Source organism: Chiloscyllium plagiosum, chromosome 26 (assembly GCF_004010195.1).
Source record: "Chiloscyllium plagiosum isolate BGI_BamShark_2017 chromosome 26, ASM401019v2, whole genome shotgun sequence".
NCBI classification, from domain to species: Eukaryota; Metazoa; Chordata; class Chondrichthyes; order Orectolobiformes; family Hemiscylliidae; genus Chiloscyllium; species Chiloscyllium plagiosum.
Genome location: NC_057735.1, coordinates 24,425,918 through 24,447,689, shown reverse-complemented (window position 1 = coordinate 24,447,689; position 21,772 = coordinate 24,425,918). Strand labels below are relative to the sequence as shown.

Below are 21,772 nucleotides of genomic sequence, written 5' to 3'. Positions count from 1 at the left end.
AACATGAATTATCATGTGACAGCTTAACTTACGCAGGCATACCTAAAGGATTGCACCTTCAGCATACATGCAGCCAGTAATTCATCTTGTTAGTGTATTAGCATATGAAGAGCTCTAATCCTCTAATCCTTTATCACATGTTTGGCAACAATGTTCCATATTCGTCATCAGCTGCATTTATATTGATGTTGGACAGGCTATTGGTCCTGCTCCTTCTTCTTTGACAGAATTATATCCCTTGTTTTTCACTTATTGACTTTACATATTTATTACCATCACAGGTGCATGTTTAAAATCATTTGTAAACAAAGCAAAAATGATATATGGAAACATGTTCTCAAACAACAAATGCTTGATTGATTGATCACTTGATTTATCATTGTCACATATACCGATATACAGTCAAAAGTGTTGTTTTGCAAACTGTACAGAGAGATCGTACCATTCAAAATGCATCAGAGTAGCAGAACAGATACAGTATCATAGCCACAGAAAAAGTGCAGAGAGAGATCAGAATTAACATTCAAAAATCTGATAACTGCAGGGAAAAGCTGTTCTTGAATCAGTTCATTTGTTTATTCAAACTTTTACACCTTCTGCACAACAGAAGAGGGTGGAAGAGGTCTTTGATTATGTTGGCTGCTTTCCTGAGACAGTGGGAAGTAAATGAAGTCAATAGATGGAAGGCTGCTTTGTACGATGGACTGGGCTGTGTTCACGACTCTCTGTAGTTTCTTGCAGTTTTGGGAAGAGCAGTTGCCATACCATGCTGTGATGCACCCAGATAGGATGCTTTCTATGATGCATCTATATGAATTGGTAAGAGTCCTTGTGGACATACTGAATTGTCTTAGCTTCCTGAAGAAGTAGAAACATTGTTGTGTTTTCTTGACGGCGTATTTACGTGAATGGACCAGGACAGATTGTTGGGGATCATCACTCCCAGGAACTTGACATTCTCAAACATCTCCACCTCAGCACCATTGATGCAGACAGGGGCGTGCCCCCCCACTCTGCTTCCTGAAGTCAATGACCAGCTCCTTCATTTTGGTTATGCTGATGGAGAGATTGTTGTCTTTACACCATGCTGCTAAGCATTCAATTCCTTTCTTGTATTCTGCCTAATCGTTATTTGAGATCTGACCTACAACAGCGATGTCATTAGCAAACTTGTAAATGGAATTAAGGTAGAATTTGGTCACCCAGTCATGAGCATATAAGGAGTATTATAGGGTGCTGAATATGCAGCCTTGTGGGGAACCAGCGTTGTGAATTATGGTGGAGGAGGTATTGCCACTTATTCTTACTGAATATGGTCAATAGGTCAGGAAGTTGAGGACCCAGTTAGAGAGGTGGGAGCTGAGACCTAGACTCAGAGCTTAGAGATGAGATTGTTTGGAATTATGGTTTTGAAAGCAGAACTGTAGTCAATAAGTAGGAGCCTGACATAGATATCCTTGCTATCCAGATGTTCCAGGGATGAGTGTCTGGCCAGGAGATGGCGTCTGCTGTGGATCTGTTGTGGTAGGCAAATTGCAAAGGATCAAAGCAATTTTAGGCTGGAATTGATGTGAGCCCTGACTAACCTCTCCAAACACTTCATCATTGTGGATGTCAGAGCCATCAGGCAGTACTCATTGACACATGGTGCATGATCTTTCTTTGACATCGGAATGATGGTGGTCTTGTTAAAGCAAGTAGGCACTTCAGATCATACTCCCACCAGTTGGTCCCCACAGGATCTGAATGCACAACCGGGAACTCTATCCAAGCCAGTTACTTTCCATGGGATCACTCTCAAGAAGGCAAATCTAAAGTCTATAGTGGTGACCATGGGTACAGATGCATCGAGACTGTTTGGATAGGTGACATCTTTTCACTGACCTTCTGTTTAAAGCAAGTGTGAAATGTGTTGAGCTCAACAGGGTGGGATGTGCTGTTGTCCAAGATTCTGTTCCAATTCACTTTGTGGCCCATTGTGGCGTGTAAGCCTTGCCATAAATGATGGGTGTCTATGTGGTTAGTCTGGGTCTCAAGCTTAGTTTGCCATTGCTTCTTGGCATCTCTGATGGCCTTATGAAGATCGTATCTTGATTTCCTGTATAGGTCAGGATTGCCCGACTTGAAATGCCTCAGACCTGGACTTCACTAGGAGTGGGTCTCTTGGTTCATCCATGATTTCCTGTTGGGGAGCATTCAGATTAACTTTATCTGCATGTAGTCTTCAACACATTTGCTAATAAAGTCTGTAATATTCGTGGCAGCAGACCCATTTAGGATGGCCGCTGGTCCTAGTTTAGTGTGCACTGAGAGAGATGCTCATTTGGACATTCAGCATAAGTGCAATGGGCTGAACTTTACATTTTTTTGACTCAATTGCATCAAGTTTCATGGAGGGCTTCCCTCTGTGAAGCTGAACAAATTCACTCCTACATCTTACCTTTAATACCTATACAAATCCCATGGACTCCTTTCATTCGATTCTAGTTCCAAGCTGCAACTCCTGTACCTAAAACAACTCACCACAAACAAGATGTCTTGGAAGGGACTGGCATTTCTAGCACAGTAAATTCAAGCATAGTTTTCCCTTGAACAGCATGCACCTGTCAAAGGAAGTGACAAGCTGAAGGCCATTTTGAAAGTTCAACAGTCAGTTTTTTTTTAAACCAACAACAAAAGGTAAGGCAGCACCTGGGAAGAGAAATCAGAGTTAACATTTTGGGTCTAGCAACTGAGGAAGGGTCATCGGACCCAAAACGTTAACTCTGGATTTCTCTTCACAGATGCTGCCAGACCTGCTGTGCTTTTCCAGCAATTCTGTTTTTATTTCTGATTTACTGTATCCACAGTTATTTCAGGTTTTATTTAGCTAAAGCACTATTAAGGCTTAAAGTAGTATTTTGCATATGTCTTCTTCTGGCAAATAATTTAAGATAGTGAAATAACTAACAAAGTAGTGAATGTGACTATTGACTATTCAAATACTTTAAGAACAAAGAAAGAATAATAACAGCAATTCAGAACATGGTACTTTGGACTTACACAGTAACAAGATGAGCAAAACCTTTCTCCAAAGACATCTTTCAGCAACTACAGTAGTATTTGAAGAACGTGAATGTTTCTCACGTTCATCCATCAACATGATAAATACCACTGAGCTAACAGTTTCTGTGCATATGGTTTTTCAGGACATTGCAACTGAACAGACCATCTTATCCTTTTACCCCTGAAAGAGAGAACAAAGACTGAAACGAAATACAGCAAATTCAAAACGTACATGTTTGAGAAAAGCTTTCGAATCAAGAAATAGGTTTCTGGCATAGCTGAGGGTGCATCAGTCATTGCATACTACCGTATAACCCACCAGCAAGCATTATTGAGTAAAGTTATGAACGCTCTTCATGTAACGAAAGTGGTTGTTAAAATTGTAAGATCAATTCGAACCTTAAGCACTACTTGTTTGAAACTTTACTCAATGAGCTCAGTGCTGCCTACAGTGAACTAATCCTCCATGCTTATGTGAGGTGGTTAAGTTGAAGGAAGGTCCTGCACAGGCTTGTCGATCTTATGCCTGAAATCACTGTTTTTCTTAAATCAAGAAGGAAATGTACAGTGAGCTGTCAGACAATGTGTGATTGCCTGACTTCAGGTTCCTTACAGATGTAAAGTTGACACCGAATGAACTGAATTGTAAACTGCAGGGAAAGGACAGAGCCTTAGCAAATATGACCAGTGCTATGAAGGCACTCACACTGAAACTGGGTCTGTGCTCCTCCCAGTTAAAAAAAATGCTGCAGACACTTCCCGAGTATGGACAAATATGAGAAAAAAATCAACGACGAAAAATAGTGGCCCACCCAGAAACCTTCTGCACACACTTGAGGAAGTTAGCAGGGGAATTCAGCAGGCTATTTCAGGAATTAGGCGCGATGGAACAAGTCATCATGAAATCTATTCCTTTGATTAGATATTGATGGGCTACCAAATTTCCATCAGATGTTTGACTTACGAAGCAGTGGAATTGATGTAGATGTGGTAACACTGTACAATGATATTGAGCTGAAAGTAAGATCAAGGGATTGTGATTTTTGGGTACTCATTAAAAGAGAAAAATGGCCACTCCTACCAACCGGTGCTTTTAAAGTGAAAGCTTACTTTGACTCCAGATGCCTCAGTGAGACAATGTTCCCCCAAATGAATGCAATCAAGTCTAAGTATCACACCGGCCTCACAGATACCCATTTGATGGACTGCATATGACTAGCAGCATTGAACTACATCCCAGACTTCAAGGCACTAGCAGATAAAGTACAGTCCTAGATATGACACTGAGACTTGGTGAGTAGAGGACAAAATAAATAATTATATATATGTGGTTTTATATTTATGTGGAATTAAAGAAAACCTGCTTGTCCTATACTGTGGGTAGATCCTGGGTTGCATTTGAAGTCAAAAAGTGATCTTGTGCCTAACAAGGGTTGATAACCCTGCCCTATACAGTACCTTTCTGTTCATATATTAATGCTGCTGAAACTCAAGTGGTAATTATGCTATTACACAGCAATCGTTCAAATGCCAATGGATTTTTCAGAAATTAAGAATTTATTCACTGGACACTACAGTTAGCCAGAGAAAAACAAAGTTAGGAACATTCAAAATATGTGCTTTCTCTTCTTTATATGGAGTCATAGAGTCATACAGCCTGGAAACAGATCCTTCGGTCAAACCAGTCAATGCCAAACATAATTCCAAACTAAACTAGTCCCACCTTTCCTGCTCCTGGCCCATATCCTTCCAAACCTTTCCTATCCATGTATCTATCTAAATATCTTTTAAACATTGTAAGTGTACTCGCATCCACCACTTTCTCACGAAGTTCATTCCACACATGGAGCACCCTCATCCTCAACCTCAACCTCAACGACAACGAACAACATGGGGCTCCCCTCAGACCCATAGTCTCCCTACCTGACACACCAATATGCAGACTAGCCAAAGAACTCCACCAAAAACTAAAACATCTAATTGAAGATTCACGCCACTCCATTCACTCCACCCAAGAATTCATGAACACCATCAAAGACACCAAGATAGAAGAGGGCGAAATAATGGTCTCCTTTGACATTACAGCCCTTTCCACATCAATTAACAACGACCTGGCCAAAGAAACATTGTCTTCACTACTAGGAAAACCAGGACCATAAACACCAGACAGCACCAACTTCATCAGCAAAGATAACATCCTCAAGCTAGTGGACCTGTGCCTCACCACCCATTTCACATTCGATAACCGAACCCACTTATCATCAATCTGAGCTACAAACCTTCTCAAAATGCTAACGAACCTTTGTGTAAGAAAATTTGCCTCTCGTGGCTTTTCTGAATCTCACTCCTTTCAACTTAAAAATGTGCCGCCTCGTCTTGAAATCTCCTGTTCCATTATTTGAATACTTCTTCTTACTGGTTATAAAACTATTTAAAGTGGGGGAAATTGGCTGTTTGATAGATTGGTCAATTAAACTAATATTTTGACAAGAGTGAATATGAATGTAGAATATTACTTTTTTACATTCTTGATGAATTTTCAGTGGACAATTAGTTCCGCTGATTAAAATCTGATGGCATCACTATGAATAGCAGAAAATAGTGGACATGAGATAATTACATTTGGTTTTATAATGCGTACCTGAAGTTAATAGAAAGCAGCAATTGAATCAAAGGGTTCAGATGGCATCGTAAACTAGAATAGCAAGACTGAGGAGTTTATAGCTGCTTCAATGACTTTTTTTTCTAATTCAGATTCGAAGAATTCAGCAACCTGGGGCCTGCTCATGCCGTGCTCCCAGAATTGAAGTTAAAAGAACAAATTAAAAGCAGTTTATAATTATCAACTTACCCTGCCATAGATTAAAACATTTGTTCTGTGAAATTGTGCTCTGTTGTGCTGTTGGCAGGCAGGGCAGAAGGCTCAGAGGCCTGAAATGGTGCTGAATGTGTTTCCGATCCCTTCAGACAAGGTTCACATGAAGATGCAAGCCCTGTGCAGCGAGGGGCACTAACAGGGTTATACTGCACATTTAACCTTTATTTCCCTAGCTTGGTTTGGATATATGCATTGAAATATCTGTGACTCACTCACAAAAGGCACTCAGCAGCAGAAAGGGCCTCTGCTTAGCATGACTGAACTCCAGCCTGCTGGAGAGGGTGTTTTTGACATCCTTCTGCCCAAGCAACATTTGTGGAAGTACTGTGGATTGTGTTTACCGACATATTGGCGAGTTTTTGCATACATGCAGAGTGGCAACAGGAGTTGGCGACAGCTCTGCATGAGATATGGGGTCTTTGGTTGCTACATGAATAATAATTGATCAAAAGCTGTAGAGAAGAAGCCAGTAAATTCTGGACAGATGGCCTTACCATCACAGATTTTTCAAGAACTCTTCTCTTCTCTCCACCTCATCAAAACCAGAGCTTAAGGCGAACAATATTCCTGGTGGAGATGTCACTAACTGTGCCACCTCCTTCAATCTGACCTGGACTGGGGACAATGATTAGTTATAAAAGTGTCAATAATAATCTGGATTGTTTTAGCTTGTGACAGGCAACACTTCCAATGTATCTCAAGATGCCATTGATTTGATGTATCTGAGAGGTAATGGAGGCAATTCAAGACAGAAGACATGAATATATTGTTTTCTCCCTCTGCAAGGAGAGGCAAAATGAGAAGGCACGTGACTTTGCCAAGATCATGGGACTCCCAACAGAGTAGTGACATGCACTCCCAATGATACTATGGAGTGCAGCATGTGGCTCGGTGAGCATGCATGCTCAGATCAACAGAGAGATTTATAGGAACTGTGAGGGCTAAGAATGTCTCAGCTTACAGCTTGCATGTTACCAAACACAGTAAAGTATGCCCATGAATGCCCGATATCCTGGCAGTAGCCACAATACCTCTGTTTTGAGGCAAGCTGCCATTCCCATCATCTCCATGCCTCCATGGGAAATAGCTGTGGGCAAGGGGTGCCCCCATTCACTAGGATCATGAATACTTCCACCAATTGATCATACAAGAGACATTATGCGTATAATGTGAGTCATTACTGCAATCAGGAACATTCAGAGTAGACCCTCAGCATGCTCAAACAGCTTTTTACAGATTGTTCAAGGGGGTGCATTTCTTTATCCAGTGGAATAGGAATCCAACTTCATGGTAGCCTTCTGTATTCTCCAAACATCTTCCCATATGAGTGCAACATTGCTATTGGGAATGCAGAGACTCTGGAAGGGGAGCTTGTGGGGAAGCAGGGACAAGAGGAGATGGTACAGGAAAAGAATTCTGGACACCTTTGGTACAGATGCTCAGTCTCTGGAGTGAACCTCCTGGTTTTTTGTCTAAGTCACTTTGAATTTGTTGAAGAGGTTCTATCCAAGAGACCAAGCAAGTCCTCACACTGTGTCTTAACAAACTTGCTGCGTTTATTCTGTCTGAGTCTTTGGAGTGTACACCTCATCTGATTTCAGCTCCATTTTACCATGCACTGTTCCCAGAACAACTCACCACATACCCAGAATTCATCAGCATCTCCTGTACCCATGCAATCTTTAAAAGACCATTGTACACCTGAATGAGCACAATCAGTCTAGCACTTGCCTGCATGGGTTCTGACCTTGGCCCAGACAAAACAAAGAGGGGGATATCAGGGTCCCTGGCGCTCCTGTTAGGTGGGGTGATGCACAGCCTCTTTGCTCAGGACCAGCACTGGAGGCCATGACACCAGTGTTAGTCTAAGATTGACACCCAGCTTAAAGCTTTCTCAGTCATCTACAGGAATATGCAGAACTGCAGAAAGAATGCCAATGCCTTTTTCCACTCAACCAACGTAGATGCAACAATCTTCTATCTCACACTCACTCTACCTTCCCACCCTTAATGCTGCATGCCCTCTGTACTGACTACTCACTCACTTGAGACACCTACATGAACACTAATAGCTGAACCTCACAATTTTGTCTCTGTTGTACCTATCCCTCTCCCTCCATTGTTCCATGAGTCAAACAGCTCACAATTGCAGAAAGACTCAAGACTGATGCTGCACTGTCCATCATTTGGCTCCTCATCCTCCTGACTCTGACATCCCAAGCGGGCGTAGATTGGTGTCAGTGGCCGTGCTTGAGGAACAGTTGGTTGGATCCACTCCGTAAAGCTACCCGCCTTGATTTGATTGAGGTTCACTGACAATCATGACAGGGTTTCCTGGCTTCACATCTGCACAAAATGGTCAGGCACGACAGAAGTAAAATGCACCTGGTTTCTCTGGCTGAGAAGACAAAGCAATGCAAGACAGGAATGCTGTGAACATCCAGGTTTAGAACGTATGAGCATTATGACAATGAATAAAGAGTCTGGAGAGGTGGTCTAATCCAGTCCATTAGATGGATGTGTGTCCTTGCTTGCATAGGTGTTTTTACTGAAGCATTGCAATGATAGATGCCAGTGCAGGCAATGGTGCAGCGTAGAAGCACAGAACCATACCATAAGTGGTTTAGAAATGTTTTATGAGGGTTCTTGGAGGCTGAATGCCAATGTCCATGGATGTGGGGTGTATGTGGCTTGTGACCATAAAACAAGTCCTGTGATGTTGTAGTTCCCAACATGGAGATTCCTTGGAGTAAATGTTAAGTTGAACATGCCAAGAACCCACTCTGGTTTCTATGTTACAATTTCCTGACAGCTAGGTTGTGAGTTGAGTTTCATCAGATCACCCGTGGTAAGTTGATTATTATCATTGATTGGGAACTCTCTACTGACTAGCAAGAATCTCACCACTTTGCATGTAAAAAGTGCACAATCTGTGATTAGATGATTTGACCCTCTAGATGGGCTTTGCTAAACATCATTCCTAATTCTGCCAACACATCCCAACATAGCCCATGTCACCCAAAGCCTGATAAGATTCCACCATCCAACTTCCATGAAAGGAGTTTCCTTAACTACCATTGCTTTACCGCTCCTACCTCTGCATCAATTCAAGATGCCCCATCTCATTGTTTCCCTGATCACCATCCTGACAAAAAGTGACCCAAGAAAAGGTTCACATTACCCTCAGCCTCCAAAGCTCCATGGAAAAACAGTCCCAGCCTATTCAGCCTCTCATAATAGCTCAATCTCTCCAATACTGGCAACATCCTTGAAAGTCTTTTCTGAACCCTTTCAGGTTTAACAGGTGGGTGGCACAGTGGTACAGTGGTTAGCACTGCTGCCTCACAGCACCAGAGACCCAGGTTCTCAATTCCTGCCTCAGGCAACTGTCTGTGTGGAGTTTGCACATTCTCCCCGTGTCTGCGTGGGTTTCCTCCGGGTGCTCCGGTTTCCTCCCCCAATCCAAAAATGTGCAGATTAAGTGAATTGGTCATACTAAATTGCCCGTAGTGTTAGGTGAAGGGATAAATGGGTCTGGGTGGGTTGCTCTTCGGAGGGTCGGTTTGGACTTGTTGGGCCAAAGGGCCTGTTTCCACACTGTGAGTAATCTAATCTTTTCTGCAGCAAGGAGACCAAAATTGAATGCAGTATTTTAAAAGTAGCATCACCAATATCCTGTACAGCCACAACATGACATCCCAACTCCTAAACTCAATGCTCTGAGCAATGAAAGCAAGCATACCAAACACCTTCTTCATCACTGTCTACCTGAAACTGCACTTTCAAGGAACTATGCACCTGCACCCTAGGTCTCTTTCTTCGGCAATGCTCCTCAAGGCCCTACCATTAACTGTATAGGTTCTGCTCTGATTTGCCTTACCAAAATGAAACACCACGCATTTATTTAAATTAAACACCATCTGCCACTCCTTGGTTCATTGGCCTACCAGATCACATGATGATGCTTTTTCTTTGGAGGCCTTGTGGTGATGGTGGCAGCAAATAGGCATGCTGGTCCACATCTCAGCTTTTCTCCAACACTCATCTCTATATACACCCTATGTGGAGTTCAAATCCTGCCCATGATGCCTCTTTGTGCTATGGCCTTCCATTTACATTCTGTCTTTCTATTGTAAGACTGATAATCAGCAGCAGCTTCTTTTGATTCAGCATAGTTTTCTTTTAAGAGGGGACAGACTGTGTTTAAAAACTTGAGACTTGCTAAGACATATGCTTGCCTCATATGCCATACACCATTGACATGAGGAGAACAAAACAGGAGTGTGGATTATGCCGGGGTGCACAAAGAAATCATGAATGAGATGGCAGCATGAAATTTGTATGTTGCTTGCGACTAAGAAGAATGGGGACCAGCTAATAGCACATTGTGAGCCTTGTACTCAGAACCAGCCTGTCTGAATTTTTAGATACCAATATTAAAAAAAAAATGCTTTCAATGACACGTATTATTCTGTCCTTCCTGAATGTACAATGTTACAGGAGAAAGTGAGGTCTGCAGATGCTGGGGATCAGAGCTGAAAATGTGTTGCTGGAGAAGCGCAGCAGGTCAGGCAGCATCCAGGGAACAGGAGAATCGACGTTTCGGGCATAAGCCCTTCTTCATTCCTGAAGAAGGGCTTATGCCCGTGTACAATGTTACAGACTTGAGAGTTTGATCATTGTGTATATTGAATGATCTGCTGTCAACTATGAGAACCCTCATTGACTTTTATGCCCTAGGTTCTGAAAGGGGAAGCATTAATAGTCAAGATTCTTGCTTGTCAAACTCCAGGTTTTCCCACTGGAAAGTAAATTTGAGTAGTGGGGAGAACAGAATTCTGGTTGAAATAACAATTGTAAAAAGTGTAAATATCAACTTTTAAAGATTTGGAGACGCCGGTGTAGGACTGGAGTGTACAAAGTTAAAAATCACACAACGTCAGGTTATGTTCCAACAGGTTTATTTGGAAGCACTAGCTTTTGGAGCACTGCTCCTTCATCAGGTGGTTGTCACCTGATGAAGAGCAACGCTCCGAAAGCTAGTGCGTCCAAATAAACCTGTTGGACTAGAACCTGGTGTTGTGTGATTTTTAACTTTTAAAGATGTATTCAACCTGTCATATGACATTACGGACCTGATGTAAGCTAGATGTGACCCAATCGATAGCATTCCTGCCTTTGAAGGTTTTAGTCAAAATGAAATCCTGTGGAGATCTGAAATAAAGGTTCCAAAGAAGATTCACTGGAATCAAAACATTAACTCCGTTTATGGCTCCATAGATGCTCTGACATCTGTTGAGTTTCTCCAGTATTTTTGCTTTTATTCCAGGCGTTGCTCCAGGTCTTGAACATAAAAATCATGTTGACACTCCAGTGCAGAATGCACGCACATTTGGAAGTATTTTTTGGATGAGGCAATGAACTGAGGCCCCACCCACATGCACAGATGGATGCAGAGATCCCTGGCACAACTTTGAAGAAAAGCAGGGGAATATTCCCTGGTAACCTGGTCAGTATCTATCCCACAATCAATATCACAGAAACAACTTCTCTGGTCATTATCACATTGCTGTTTGTATGAGTTTGCTGGGAACAATTTAACTGTCATGTTTTCTACATGAAGATTGGAACACTTCAAAAGTACTTCTTTGGCAGTAAAATGGTTTGAAATGTCCAGCGGTTGAAGTGTTATACAAATAGAATTCTTTCCTTACTTTTCTGAATATGTCATTGGTAGTCCTGGGAACATTTTCAATTTTACATCAAGGTTGGTGCATTAAGGATCATTTTAGAGTTTATTTCCAAGGTAAGCAATTGTTTCTGTTTATAGCTTATAGGTTATTACAGCACATAAAATCAGACATTCAGAGCTATAATTGAAGAGAGAATTTTTACTGAGTTCATTTTTTAATCTATTCAATTTATAATCATTGATAACAAATAATTTCCTCACTCTTAGTTTGTTATTTCAGTTTGTACATTTGTATCTGCCACACGTTTTAAAAAATTGCTCTATGTCAAACCCATGCAGTCAGCAAATGTAATTCCTAACTCTTACATGTTTGCTCCTCCTCAACTAGAGTGATTCTGCTGTGCAGTGGTCTCACAAGTAGAAAATTAGAACAATTTGGTCCATTGTGTGACTACATTAAGCTATTATTGCATGTCTTACCCCATCACATATCAAATTCTTGTGAATCCATCTTCCTAATAGTGCCTCTCTCTCAAAACAAATGCTTTATAAAGGTATCTGTTTTTGTTTGAAAGCCCAAAATTGCAACTGACATACAAGGTTGAACTTGAAGCCCATTCTCGTGGCATTTTTGGAAGCCAGGAGGGCATTTTAATCAAATGCAAGGGCAGCATTTGAGAATCCAGTAGGCTTCCTACCTCTGCTAAAATTAGATCCAGATCGAGAATACACATGATTGGCCTTCTCATCCAACTTATTGAGATCTTTAAGTGGGCAATTAATGACTTCTTAAGGAGCCCATGTGACTGCACCTAATGGTAAGCCAGATGGGCGCAAGCCTATTGCTATGTGAGAACCATGCCAAGCCAACCTGCTTCTTATTGTCTCCCAAGAACACAGGGAAGGGTGACTTTGGGACGGAACATTGCAGCGAAACCCAACACCTTGCCTTTGCAGGGAATCTCCATACACTACTGTCACTAATAACCTGTGCCCTCTGCAGAACAGGATTTCTAGTGGATATCGTTGACTGTCTCCAGAGACAATGCTCTCAAAGTAGCTGCTGGCCTGATTGGATGGTAGCTCCTGGTGGGTAGGATTTTCACACATGGGTCTCTTGAACCCTGGGGTGCCCCATTGCTGGCTCCTTAAGCACTTTGGTGGGCATACTCAGAGAAAGCAACACAGGTGTCCCACTGGTTCTCCCATGCAACAGGTGAAAGTTCCGATACCTCTATCGATGCCCTCTCCCCAACAGTAATATGTAACGCACAGCTGCTGTGTGGCAAAATCCTCCATGTACTGAGAAACTGATAACAGAAAATGCTATTTGGACTTCTGACAAGAGTTAACGTAGCTGAAGATTAATTATGCATCACTGCATGGGAACTGTTTGATCTCATGAGCAGTTCGAGAAACTTCTGTTCTGAAGGGTCATTGGACTCTAATCACTTACACAGACACTGCCTGATGTGCTGAGTTTTTTCAACAATTTCAGTTTTTGTTTCCGATTTCCAACATCTAGTTTTATTTTGTTGAATAATTTCTCATTTGCATCAGTGGTTCAGATGGAAGATCATCAACCAGAAATATAATCCCTAAATTATCTTCACAGAAGCTGTCTAACCCGCTGAGTGTTTCCAGTACTTCCTTGGCATTCATATTTGATTCCATTAACAAAATACTATCACACTCTGTCTTTATAAATTAATGTTGAGGTTTATAAAAATGCAGTGATCATTTAGTTAAATGATCAAAGGTCTTAACTATAGACCTCTGCAAACAAAAAATCAGGATGGCACAGGTTTTAGTTGCAGAGTTTTCACGTTCTCTCTGGGTTTCCACAGTGTGCTCTGGTTTCTACCCGCGGTCCAAAGATGTGCAGGTTAGGTGGATTGGCCATGGCTGATGCGGGGTTATCGGGTGAAGCTGGGGTAGTGAGTCTGGATATGGTGCTCTTTGAACGGTAGGTACAGACTTGATAGGCTGAGTGACCATTATTTGTACTGTAGGGGCTCTATTATCAGGACTGAAAATGTGTTCTGGAAAAACGCAGCAGGTCAGGCAGCATCCAAGGAGCAGGAGAATCGATGTTTCGGGCATGAGCCCTTCTTCAGGAATGAGGAGAGTGTGTCCAGCAGGCTAAGATAAAAGGTAGAGAGGAGGGACTTGGGCGAGGGGCGTTGGAAATGCGATAGGTGGAAGGAGATCAAGGTGAGGGTGATAGGCCTGAGTGGGGATGGGGGCGGAGAGGTCAGGAAGAAGATTGCAGGTTAGTAAGGCGGTGCTGAGTTCGAGGAATTTGACTGAGACAAGGTGAGGGGAGGGGAAATGAGGAAACTGGAGAACCAACACCTTCCACCCCGACCTCAAATTCACCTGGACCGTCTCAGACTCCTCCCTCCCCTTCCTAGACCTTTTCATTTCTATCTCGGGCGACTGAATCAACACAGACATTTACTATAAACCGACCGACTCCCACAGCTACCTAGACTACACCTCCTCCCAACCTGCCCCCTGTAAAATCGCCATCCCATATTCCCAATTCCTTCATCTCCGCCGCATCTGCTCCCAGGACGACCAGTTCCAATGCCGTACAACCCAGATGGCATCCTTCTTCAAAGACTGCAATTTCCCCCCAGACGTGATCAACGATGCCCTCCACCGCATCTCCTCCACTTCCCGCTCCTCCGCCCTTGAGCCCCGCCCCTCCAACTGCCACCAGGACAGAACCCCACTGGTCCTCACCTACCACCCCACCAATCTCCATGTACAGCGCATCATCCGCCGTCACTTCCGCCACCTCCAAACAGACCCCAGCACCAAGGATATATTTCCCTCCCCTCCCCTATCAGCTGTCCGTAGAGACCACTCCCTCCGCGACTCCCTTGTCAGATCCACACCCCCCACCGACCCAACCACCACTCCCGGCACCTTCCCTTGCAACCGCAGGAGGTGCAACACTTGCGCCCACACCTCCCCCCTCACTTCTCTCCAAGGCCCCAAAGGAAACTTCCATATCCGCCACAGATTCACCTGCACCTCCACCCACATCATCTACTGCATCCGCTGCAGCCGGTGTGGCCTCCTCTATATTGGGGAGACAGGCCGCCTACTTGCGGAGCGATTCAGAGAGCACCTCTGGGCCACCCGGACGAACCAACCCAACCAACCTGTAGCACAGCATCTCAACTCCCCCTCCCACTCCACCGAGGATATGCAGGTCATTGGACTCATCCACCGCCAAACCACAACAACCCGACGGTCGGAGGAGGAGCGTCTTATCTTCCGACTGGGAACCCTCCAACCGCAGGCGATGAACTTGGACTTCACCAGTTTCTCCATCCCCCCTCCCCCCACCTTGTCTCAGCCGAAATGGTCGGAGGAGGAGCGTCTTATCTTCCGACTGGGAACCCTCCAACCACAGGGGATGAACTTGGACTTCAACAGTTTCTTCACCCCCCCTCCCCCCACCTTGTCTCAGCCGAATCCCTCCAGCCCGGCACCGCCTTCCCTCCTCCCTACCTTTTATGTTAGCCTGCTGGACACACTTTCCTCATTCCTAAAGAAGGGTTCATGCCCGAAACGTCGATTCTCCTGCTCCTTGGATGCTGCCTGACCTGCTGCGCTTTTCCAGCAACACATTTTCAGCTCTGATCTCCAGCATCTGCAGTCCTCACTTTCTCCTCTATTATCAGGAGGCAAGAAGTATTCTAATTTCATATCACAACTCTTGAATATGTTCTCAAATATCACAAAGTAAATTAAGGCAAATTTTGTTTTATTTGAAATGATGTATAAAAATAAGGTTTCTTCCATTCTAGTTTAATTTACAGGTCTAATCAAATAATTCAAACTTCGAGCTGCATACATGCAACCAAACTAGTGTAAAGTTAATGTATATACAAAAAAAAACATTTTTGTACTGGTATCTTTTTCAACCCATACCAGTCCACAGGACACATTAAAAAAAAGTCACAAAAATCCCAAAAAAAAACAAGTCTAGACATTAAATACATTTTCGGTTCAACATGCATTTAACAGAAGTGCTCCATGTTATATTTACAAAGTCTGGAATTCTTTTCAGTGACATCACTGTTTTCTTTTGGCTGTAAACAGATTGAACTGAACTAATGTCTGACATGATCTTATGAAAATCTGTGGGCCCCAATCTGAACAAATAATTAATAATTGTGGAATGAACAAGTCTGTTGGAAGGTAGTTGTCCGTAAATAAATAAATATAAATTAACCCACAAGTCAAACCTTTTTATATAATAAATCTGTTTTTAAAAAAAAATCAACTTCACTCAAATAAATAAACAGGTAAACAGGACAGCTGACATTGGCTGTAATAACCAGTATTTAAAAAAAAAAGGAATTTACTTTTTCTATACAGACGTATCTACATATAATACACACATACATATATACACACACATTTACAAATGGTTAGAGTTCATTCATTGCATTGGTTGTGCATTGATGACGATCTCTGACATGCCGTGGCTTCATATTCATACTGAGTGTATTGAACAAGTGAACAGACTGAAGAAGAGTTGAGGTTTACTCTTTTCTGATTAGTGGTGATTTTCAGGTGACAAGGGTTCTCTTCAGTTATTTTATTGAAAGGCTGTAAACAAAACAGTAGCTAGACTAGACCAGTCTCTCAGTGTGTTATGTGTGAAGATTGTGCGAAAGAAAGTCAAGTTATTCAGAAGCAGCAGAGGTTCAAGTATTTCTTTCTAAGTCAGTGGATCCAGCGGTCATAAAAAAGGCACTCGAAGAGGAAGAGCCAGGCTTGTCGTAATGCACGATTCAAGTTAATGACAACCGAAGCTTGCAGAGGAGAGGATTCTGGTTCTTCATCACTCCTCCCACTAATCAGTAGATTTAAAAGGCCATGGAATCTGGTGAGTGAGACCAGGCAAGTTATTTGGTTCTTCCAAAGGAAGGCAGAGACAGTTCAGTTTTGTGAGCATCGGTTCACATTATTTCACAAGTTCTAATTTACTCGAGCTAATGCTGTTTGACTCTTGGCTCAGACTATGCAACCTTAGTCCAATGGCATCTTGTGAAACAATGCTGTTCTGCATCCAGGGATGGTTAATCATATCTTCAAATGAGGGTCGATCTGAAGGCCTCAAGGATAGGCAGAACTTGATGAGATTTTGACATTCTGAAAGCAAAAAGGAAATAGTGTGTTATAAACAGAGTGAGTTTCTAATTATACTTTCCATACACATAACAGTTTGTTAACATAGCATACAGATATAAAGAACTAACTATGGTATGTAGCCCAGCTGGGGTTTTTGTGGCAATCTAATGTAAGCAAGCAAATACTTCTGTGATAATGTCACAGACCACTAACATACTAACTGTATTTATGAAGCATGGTTAAAAGTCATAATGCAATTGACTATGGTGAATACCTGAGCAATTCTCTGAAATTATTTAAAAACAGTGATGATTGACTTAATTTAAACAGTTTACAGGGTGAAGATCTTCTGGAAATGTTTTAATTTCCCTCCGCTCAGACAGGAAAAACTGCTTACCAGTTGAAATTCTCCGTCGGAATAGCACCTGTCCTCGAATGATCTCCTCGTCCTGTTCAAATGGGATGTCCCCACAAACCATGTCATAAAGAAGCACCCCAAGGGACCAAACTGTTGCAGATCTGCCGTGGTATCTGTGATGGCGAATCCATTCTGGTGGGCTGTACACTCTGGTGCCTACAAATCAACACAGAGATCCACATTTATGAAAACATTCCCTGTTTTCCTTTATGTTGTTAAAATGCAAATATACAAACTAAGGGCCAAAGAAAGCTGCTGAAGCCTGCCCTGCCTTTCAATAAGATCATGACTAATCTGATTACTCTGCATTCCTCATGTTCCCTCTTTGCTCACGAAGAAATCCACATTAAAAAAAATAAAGTTTCAATATAATAGAAGTACTTGTTAAAAAGTCCACTGCAGATTTCTAAAGTTAAAAAATGCACCAGTAATTGCATTTTATTGGAACTAAACTGCACACAATGTCAAAATATTTCACAAATGGTTTGAGCAACCTGTTATTGGCAGGGAGAAGATCAAACGTTTGCCATATTTCTTGTAAACAAAAGAGTGCGCTAAGCTCTTGAAATTCAAATCATCTACACTATCTCGTTCCGCCCTTAGCTTGCAGGAAATGTGGTTAACCTGAAGTTTCCTGCTTGCCCTGCCGTGAACTGGCAGTTATTGACTTGTTGCCATGTGATTTTTTTGTTTACAAACTTTCAGTTGTAAAAAGCACACGCTCCCGCCTGCCGGTGGCGCCAAACACTGAGAATTTTCACTAACGGTTTTCTTTTATTTTTGGTTGTTCTTCGGAGACGAGTTTAAATGTTTGAAAATGGACAAGGGGTTGCGCTGCAGCGTCTGGGGGAGCGCAGCTCCAAAACTGCATCGTTCCAACAGCCGGCTTCAAACATTAAAGCCATGATGCACCAGAATGAGTTTTTAAAAATTAATTTTACAAATAAGTACTATTTCATTTAAAAAAATAAAATTCAGTGCTGTCTTAATTTGGAAAATGGGTCTTTAATTTGGAAAATGGACTTTAAGAAGTTACATCCACAGATTAAATCACATTATAGGGCACAAAAGGGACATTAAAAATGCTCTTCTGAAATGTCAATGGTTTGTGTTTTAAAATGATTCCAGGGTTGGTAAAAGAATACCCTCCCCAAGCCTTTTCAGAGGGCTCTGATTCCACTCCAGCCCTGACACTGAGCTATCTTAATAATTTATCAATCCGGCCACATGATATCAAAGAGAGAGTAACCCATTTCCCATCACCGTAGCCCCAGGTAACATGACTATCGGGTTTCAAAACATTTCCATGACGGAACTCGGGGAGAACAGAAAATGTGGGCAACATCGGCAGAGGTGGCACCAAAAAATAAAAATCTCGGCTCCAATAAAAACCGAGCTGATTATTTGCATCAGTTTCCAAATAGAAAATAAAAGGAAAATAGCGTTACGCAGGAGGAGAGCAAATCTCCAAAACAAAAGGGTGGCACGTTGCCAAAAGCTCAGCAGCGGGCGGCAGCAAACACTGGAGCAACAACGGAAGAGAGACACGCCGTCTACAGGCTACAGTACAAACCCCGAGCCGGACAGACCTCACCTCCTTCCCACCCCCGACATCTGGCACAGGGAGACTCCGTCCTGTCTGTCTGCCTGCCTGCCTGTCTCTGTCTGCTGTAGCCCAAACCCAAGCCCGCCCTTTCCCTCAGTTTCTGCTAGCTTTCCCTTCCCCTCTCTGATCAACCCAACCCCTCGATCATTGACACACACACACAGGCATCAGAAAACAAAAACAGAACATTGAGACAAAAAAAAACCCTGCAAATGTCCCCTTCCCCCAAACTCTTGTAAACACTGCCCACAAACATCACGACTCGATTCCTCAGCCTCTTATGATTCAGCCTCTTGTATCTGGGTGATAGTTTGTTGTGGGTGGGTGAGTGAGTGGTTTTTTTTCTCTGGTGCACGGCAATTCCCACCACCTCCCCATTAATTACGCATCCACCCACCCATCCCCGGTGATGCGATGTTACCCTGAGAGCCCCCCCCCGTCTCTGGCCACCCATTCCAGTGGAGGTTGTGTTTGCGCTGCGCTCTTCCGACCAACGCTACGCCTCCGACGAACAGAAGGCGCCCCCTCGCAGCCACATCACCATCCAAATAAGGAAATAAAGCCATCAAAACAATAACAAAACGGCTCCTTACTACCGCACAAGAAAAAAACTCACTACGATCAGTGCATTTCAAATCCAATCACCTCGAAATAGTTTTTTTTTCATAACTGCAGTCCTAATATGCAATTGCTGACATTAGTTCATTTCAGGACACTAGCCTAATGTGACAGGACTGGAGTAATTAAGATTTTTATTTTAAATTTTGAAAATCTCGGTTGCAGTAACATTGCTCACCATCAAAATCAGTGTAGACGGTATCCTTCAACAGAGCCCCCGAGCCAAAATCGATAAGTTTCAGCTCCCCGGTCCTCATATCAATCAGGATATTCTCGTCCTTGATATCTCGGTGAACCACTCCGCAGTTGTGACAGTGCCTCACCGCCTCGAGGATCTGGCGGAAAAAGTTTTTAGCCAAGTCCTCCGGCAGGGCTCCCTTCTCGGTGATAAAATCAAACAAGTCCTTAACGTGCTCAGGTCTCTCCATGACGATGATGAAGCTGTCGGGTCTCTCGAACCAGTCCAGCATTTTGATCACACCCCGGCAGCCCGTGCCTACCCTCTTCAGCAGCGCTATCTCCATGGGAACCCTTGCTCCATTAGACTGCAGGGGGAACACACACACAAAAAAATAGATAAACCCAACGAAACACCGAGCAATCACTGTATCCTTAACACGCAAATTCATGCATCGCTTACTTCCCGCCTCGGATGTAAACAGTAACGTACATCTGTCATTTTAAAGAGGACCTGACACTGGTGATTACAAAGACACACAAAAAGGCACACATGAGTTTCGTATTTTACTTACCAGTTCAGCCCATTCTGACACCCGATCTCTAGCAACGTGTTTGATCGCAACCTACAATATAAACAGAAAGGTCCATTCAGTCACCGAATCCAGGCGGGTCGTTTCTTAAGGGCATTTTTTTTTTGGGGGGGGGGGGGGGAAGAGGCTGAACGATCTGGAGAAAGTTAACGAGTGATAAAACAGAAAGGGAAAGGCAGACTTCAAAACATAATTACCTGCACGCCATCAGCGACTCGAACCCCAGAATAAACAGTCCCAAATCCACCACTACCGAGGACAGATCCAACTTGATAAATCTTTTCAAAAGGCTCTTTCACTGGAAGAACAACAATAAATAGAAAAAAAAAGATTAGCCCATCACGAAATCGGCGCCTCTTTTGTTGTCTCCGAGCTCCACATGGTTAACGACAACACCGTCACAACACAAAAAAAAACCCTTCCCACTGAAGCGGGGAGGCTCCGTAAACGTGTAAGAAATGCTAAATAGATACCTTGTTGCAACTGAATTTTCGCCGGCATATCCACGCTTGATGTCGAGTACATATGAGTGAAAGATCCGATCTTTGAAAGCAGCATCCCCTTCTGGAAACCCTCGGCTGCAGACTCGGTTATCACTTCCAAGATTCCGAGTGGGATTTCACCAAGGAGGGAGTAGAGAAGGGGGAGGAAAAAAAGCCGGCAATTTCACCCACACCACGTTGCAACGAAACACACAGCTGCGATCCTACAAATGTTTCCCTTATTCCAAAGCGTCTGTTCTTCCCAGTGTCCCGGGCAGATGATTTAAGTCCCTTTCGAGCACGAAAGCAGTTCTTTCGGACGAGGAAGAAAAATATAAAAGGGGGTGGGAAGCAAAAAGGTTCAGAACCGCGTCTTTGTATCACGCTGATTCCCCGGCTTTACTTGGAGTGCGCTCTGCTAGTAGCAACCACTATATACAGATAGTAAAAAAAAAGGGCGAGCCGTACACCATCAGCAAACCCCAGAGGAACAGCCCACTTTGAAATACGTCAGGCAGTCCAATAGGAGGGTAGCAATGATCTGCCTATCACAGAGCGAAAAAAAATAAAAGAATGAAACTGACTAGACTCGACGTGGCGGGAATGACTACGCGCCAAAAAATGCCTCTTGCATGTCTGCTTACAAATGGCTTTGATCCACTGGCTGTCTGTAGACAAATATTTTTAAAGGGGAGCGACAATGGCGTTTTTTTCCCCCCTTTTCCGCGGGAGTAGCCTCTGCAGTTTTGCAGGCAATACATTTCAGCAAGAGCGAACAGAGTAGTTCAAAAAATGCAGAGGCGTGTTTTGAGCTGAACTATGCAGATCCTCACCGTCAATGCATTGTTCTAGCGTAGTGGGCGATTTGACAACCTATTGCCTTATAATGTTATACTCAAAAACCATCAGAGCGCAAAAAAGAAATGCTTCGCCCATTTAAAAACTTTCCAGATTATTAGGGCTTCTTTTTGTATTTAAAGTAATGTTGTATAATATACAGAAGTGTTTCCGCTAAGTACGTCGCCAGGTTAATTCCATTGTGGATGTCTAACACCGCTACATTTGAAAGAGACAATTATTTAATTTGACCTCACAACTAACGATTA

General features: G+C 42.9%; 1 protein-coding gene across 1 annotated transcript; it reads right to left on the bottom strand.

Annotated features, from left to right (window-relative positions):
• Positions 1-15,379: 15,379 nt before the first annotated feature.
• On the bottom strand, positions 15,380-21,146 carry pim1 (Pim-1 proto-oncogene, serine/threonine kinase). Its single transcript, XM_043716740.1, has 6 exons — positions 20,658-21,146; positions 20,382-20,482; positions 20,167-20,217; positions 19,593-19,959; positions 17,170-17,346; positions 15,380-16,793 (listed from the first exon to the last, which is right to left on the bottom strand). Exons 1-6 carry the CDS (start codon positions 20,740-20,742, stop codon positions 16,606-16,608), a joined length of 969 nt encoding a protein of 322 aa, XP_043572675.1. The 5' UTR covers positions 20,743-21,146; the 3' UTR covers positions 15,380-16,605.
• Positions 21,147-21,772: the final 626 nt, after the last annotated feature.

Bases quoted from the DNA above. Each gene is read 5' to 3' on its own strand.
- pim1 (XM_043716740.1), bottom strand. From the start codon at position 20,742: ATGCTGCTTTCAAAGATCGGATCTTTCACTCATATGTACTCGACATCA. The intron at 20,218-20,381 runs GTAATTATGTTT...TTTATATTGTAG, and splicing joins GAGTCGCTGATGGCGTGCAG to GTTGCGATCAAACACGTTGC. The intron at 17,347-19,592 runs GTGAGCAATGTT...GTTGATTTGTAG, and splicing joins CGTCTACACTGATTTTGATG to GCACCAGAGTGTACAGCCCA.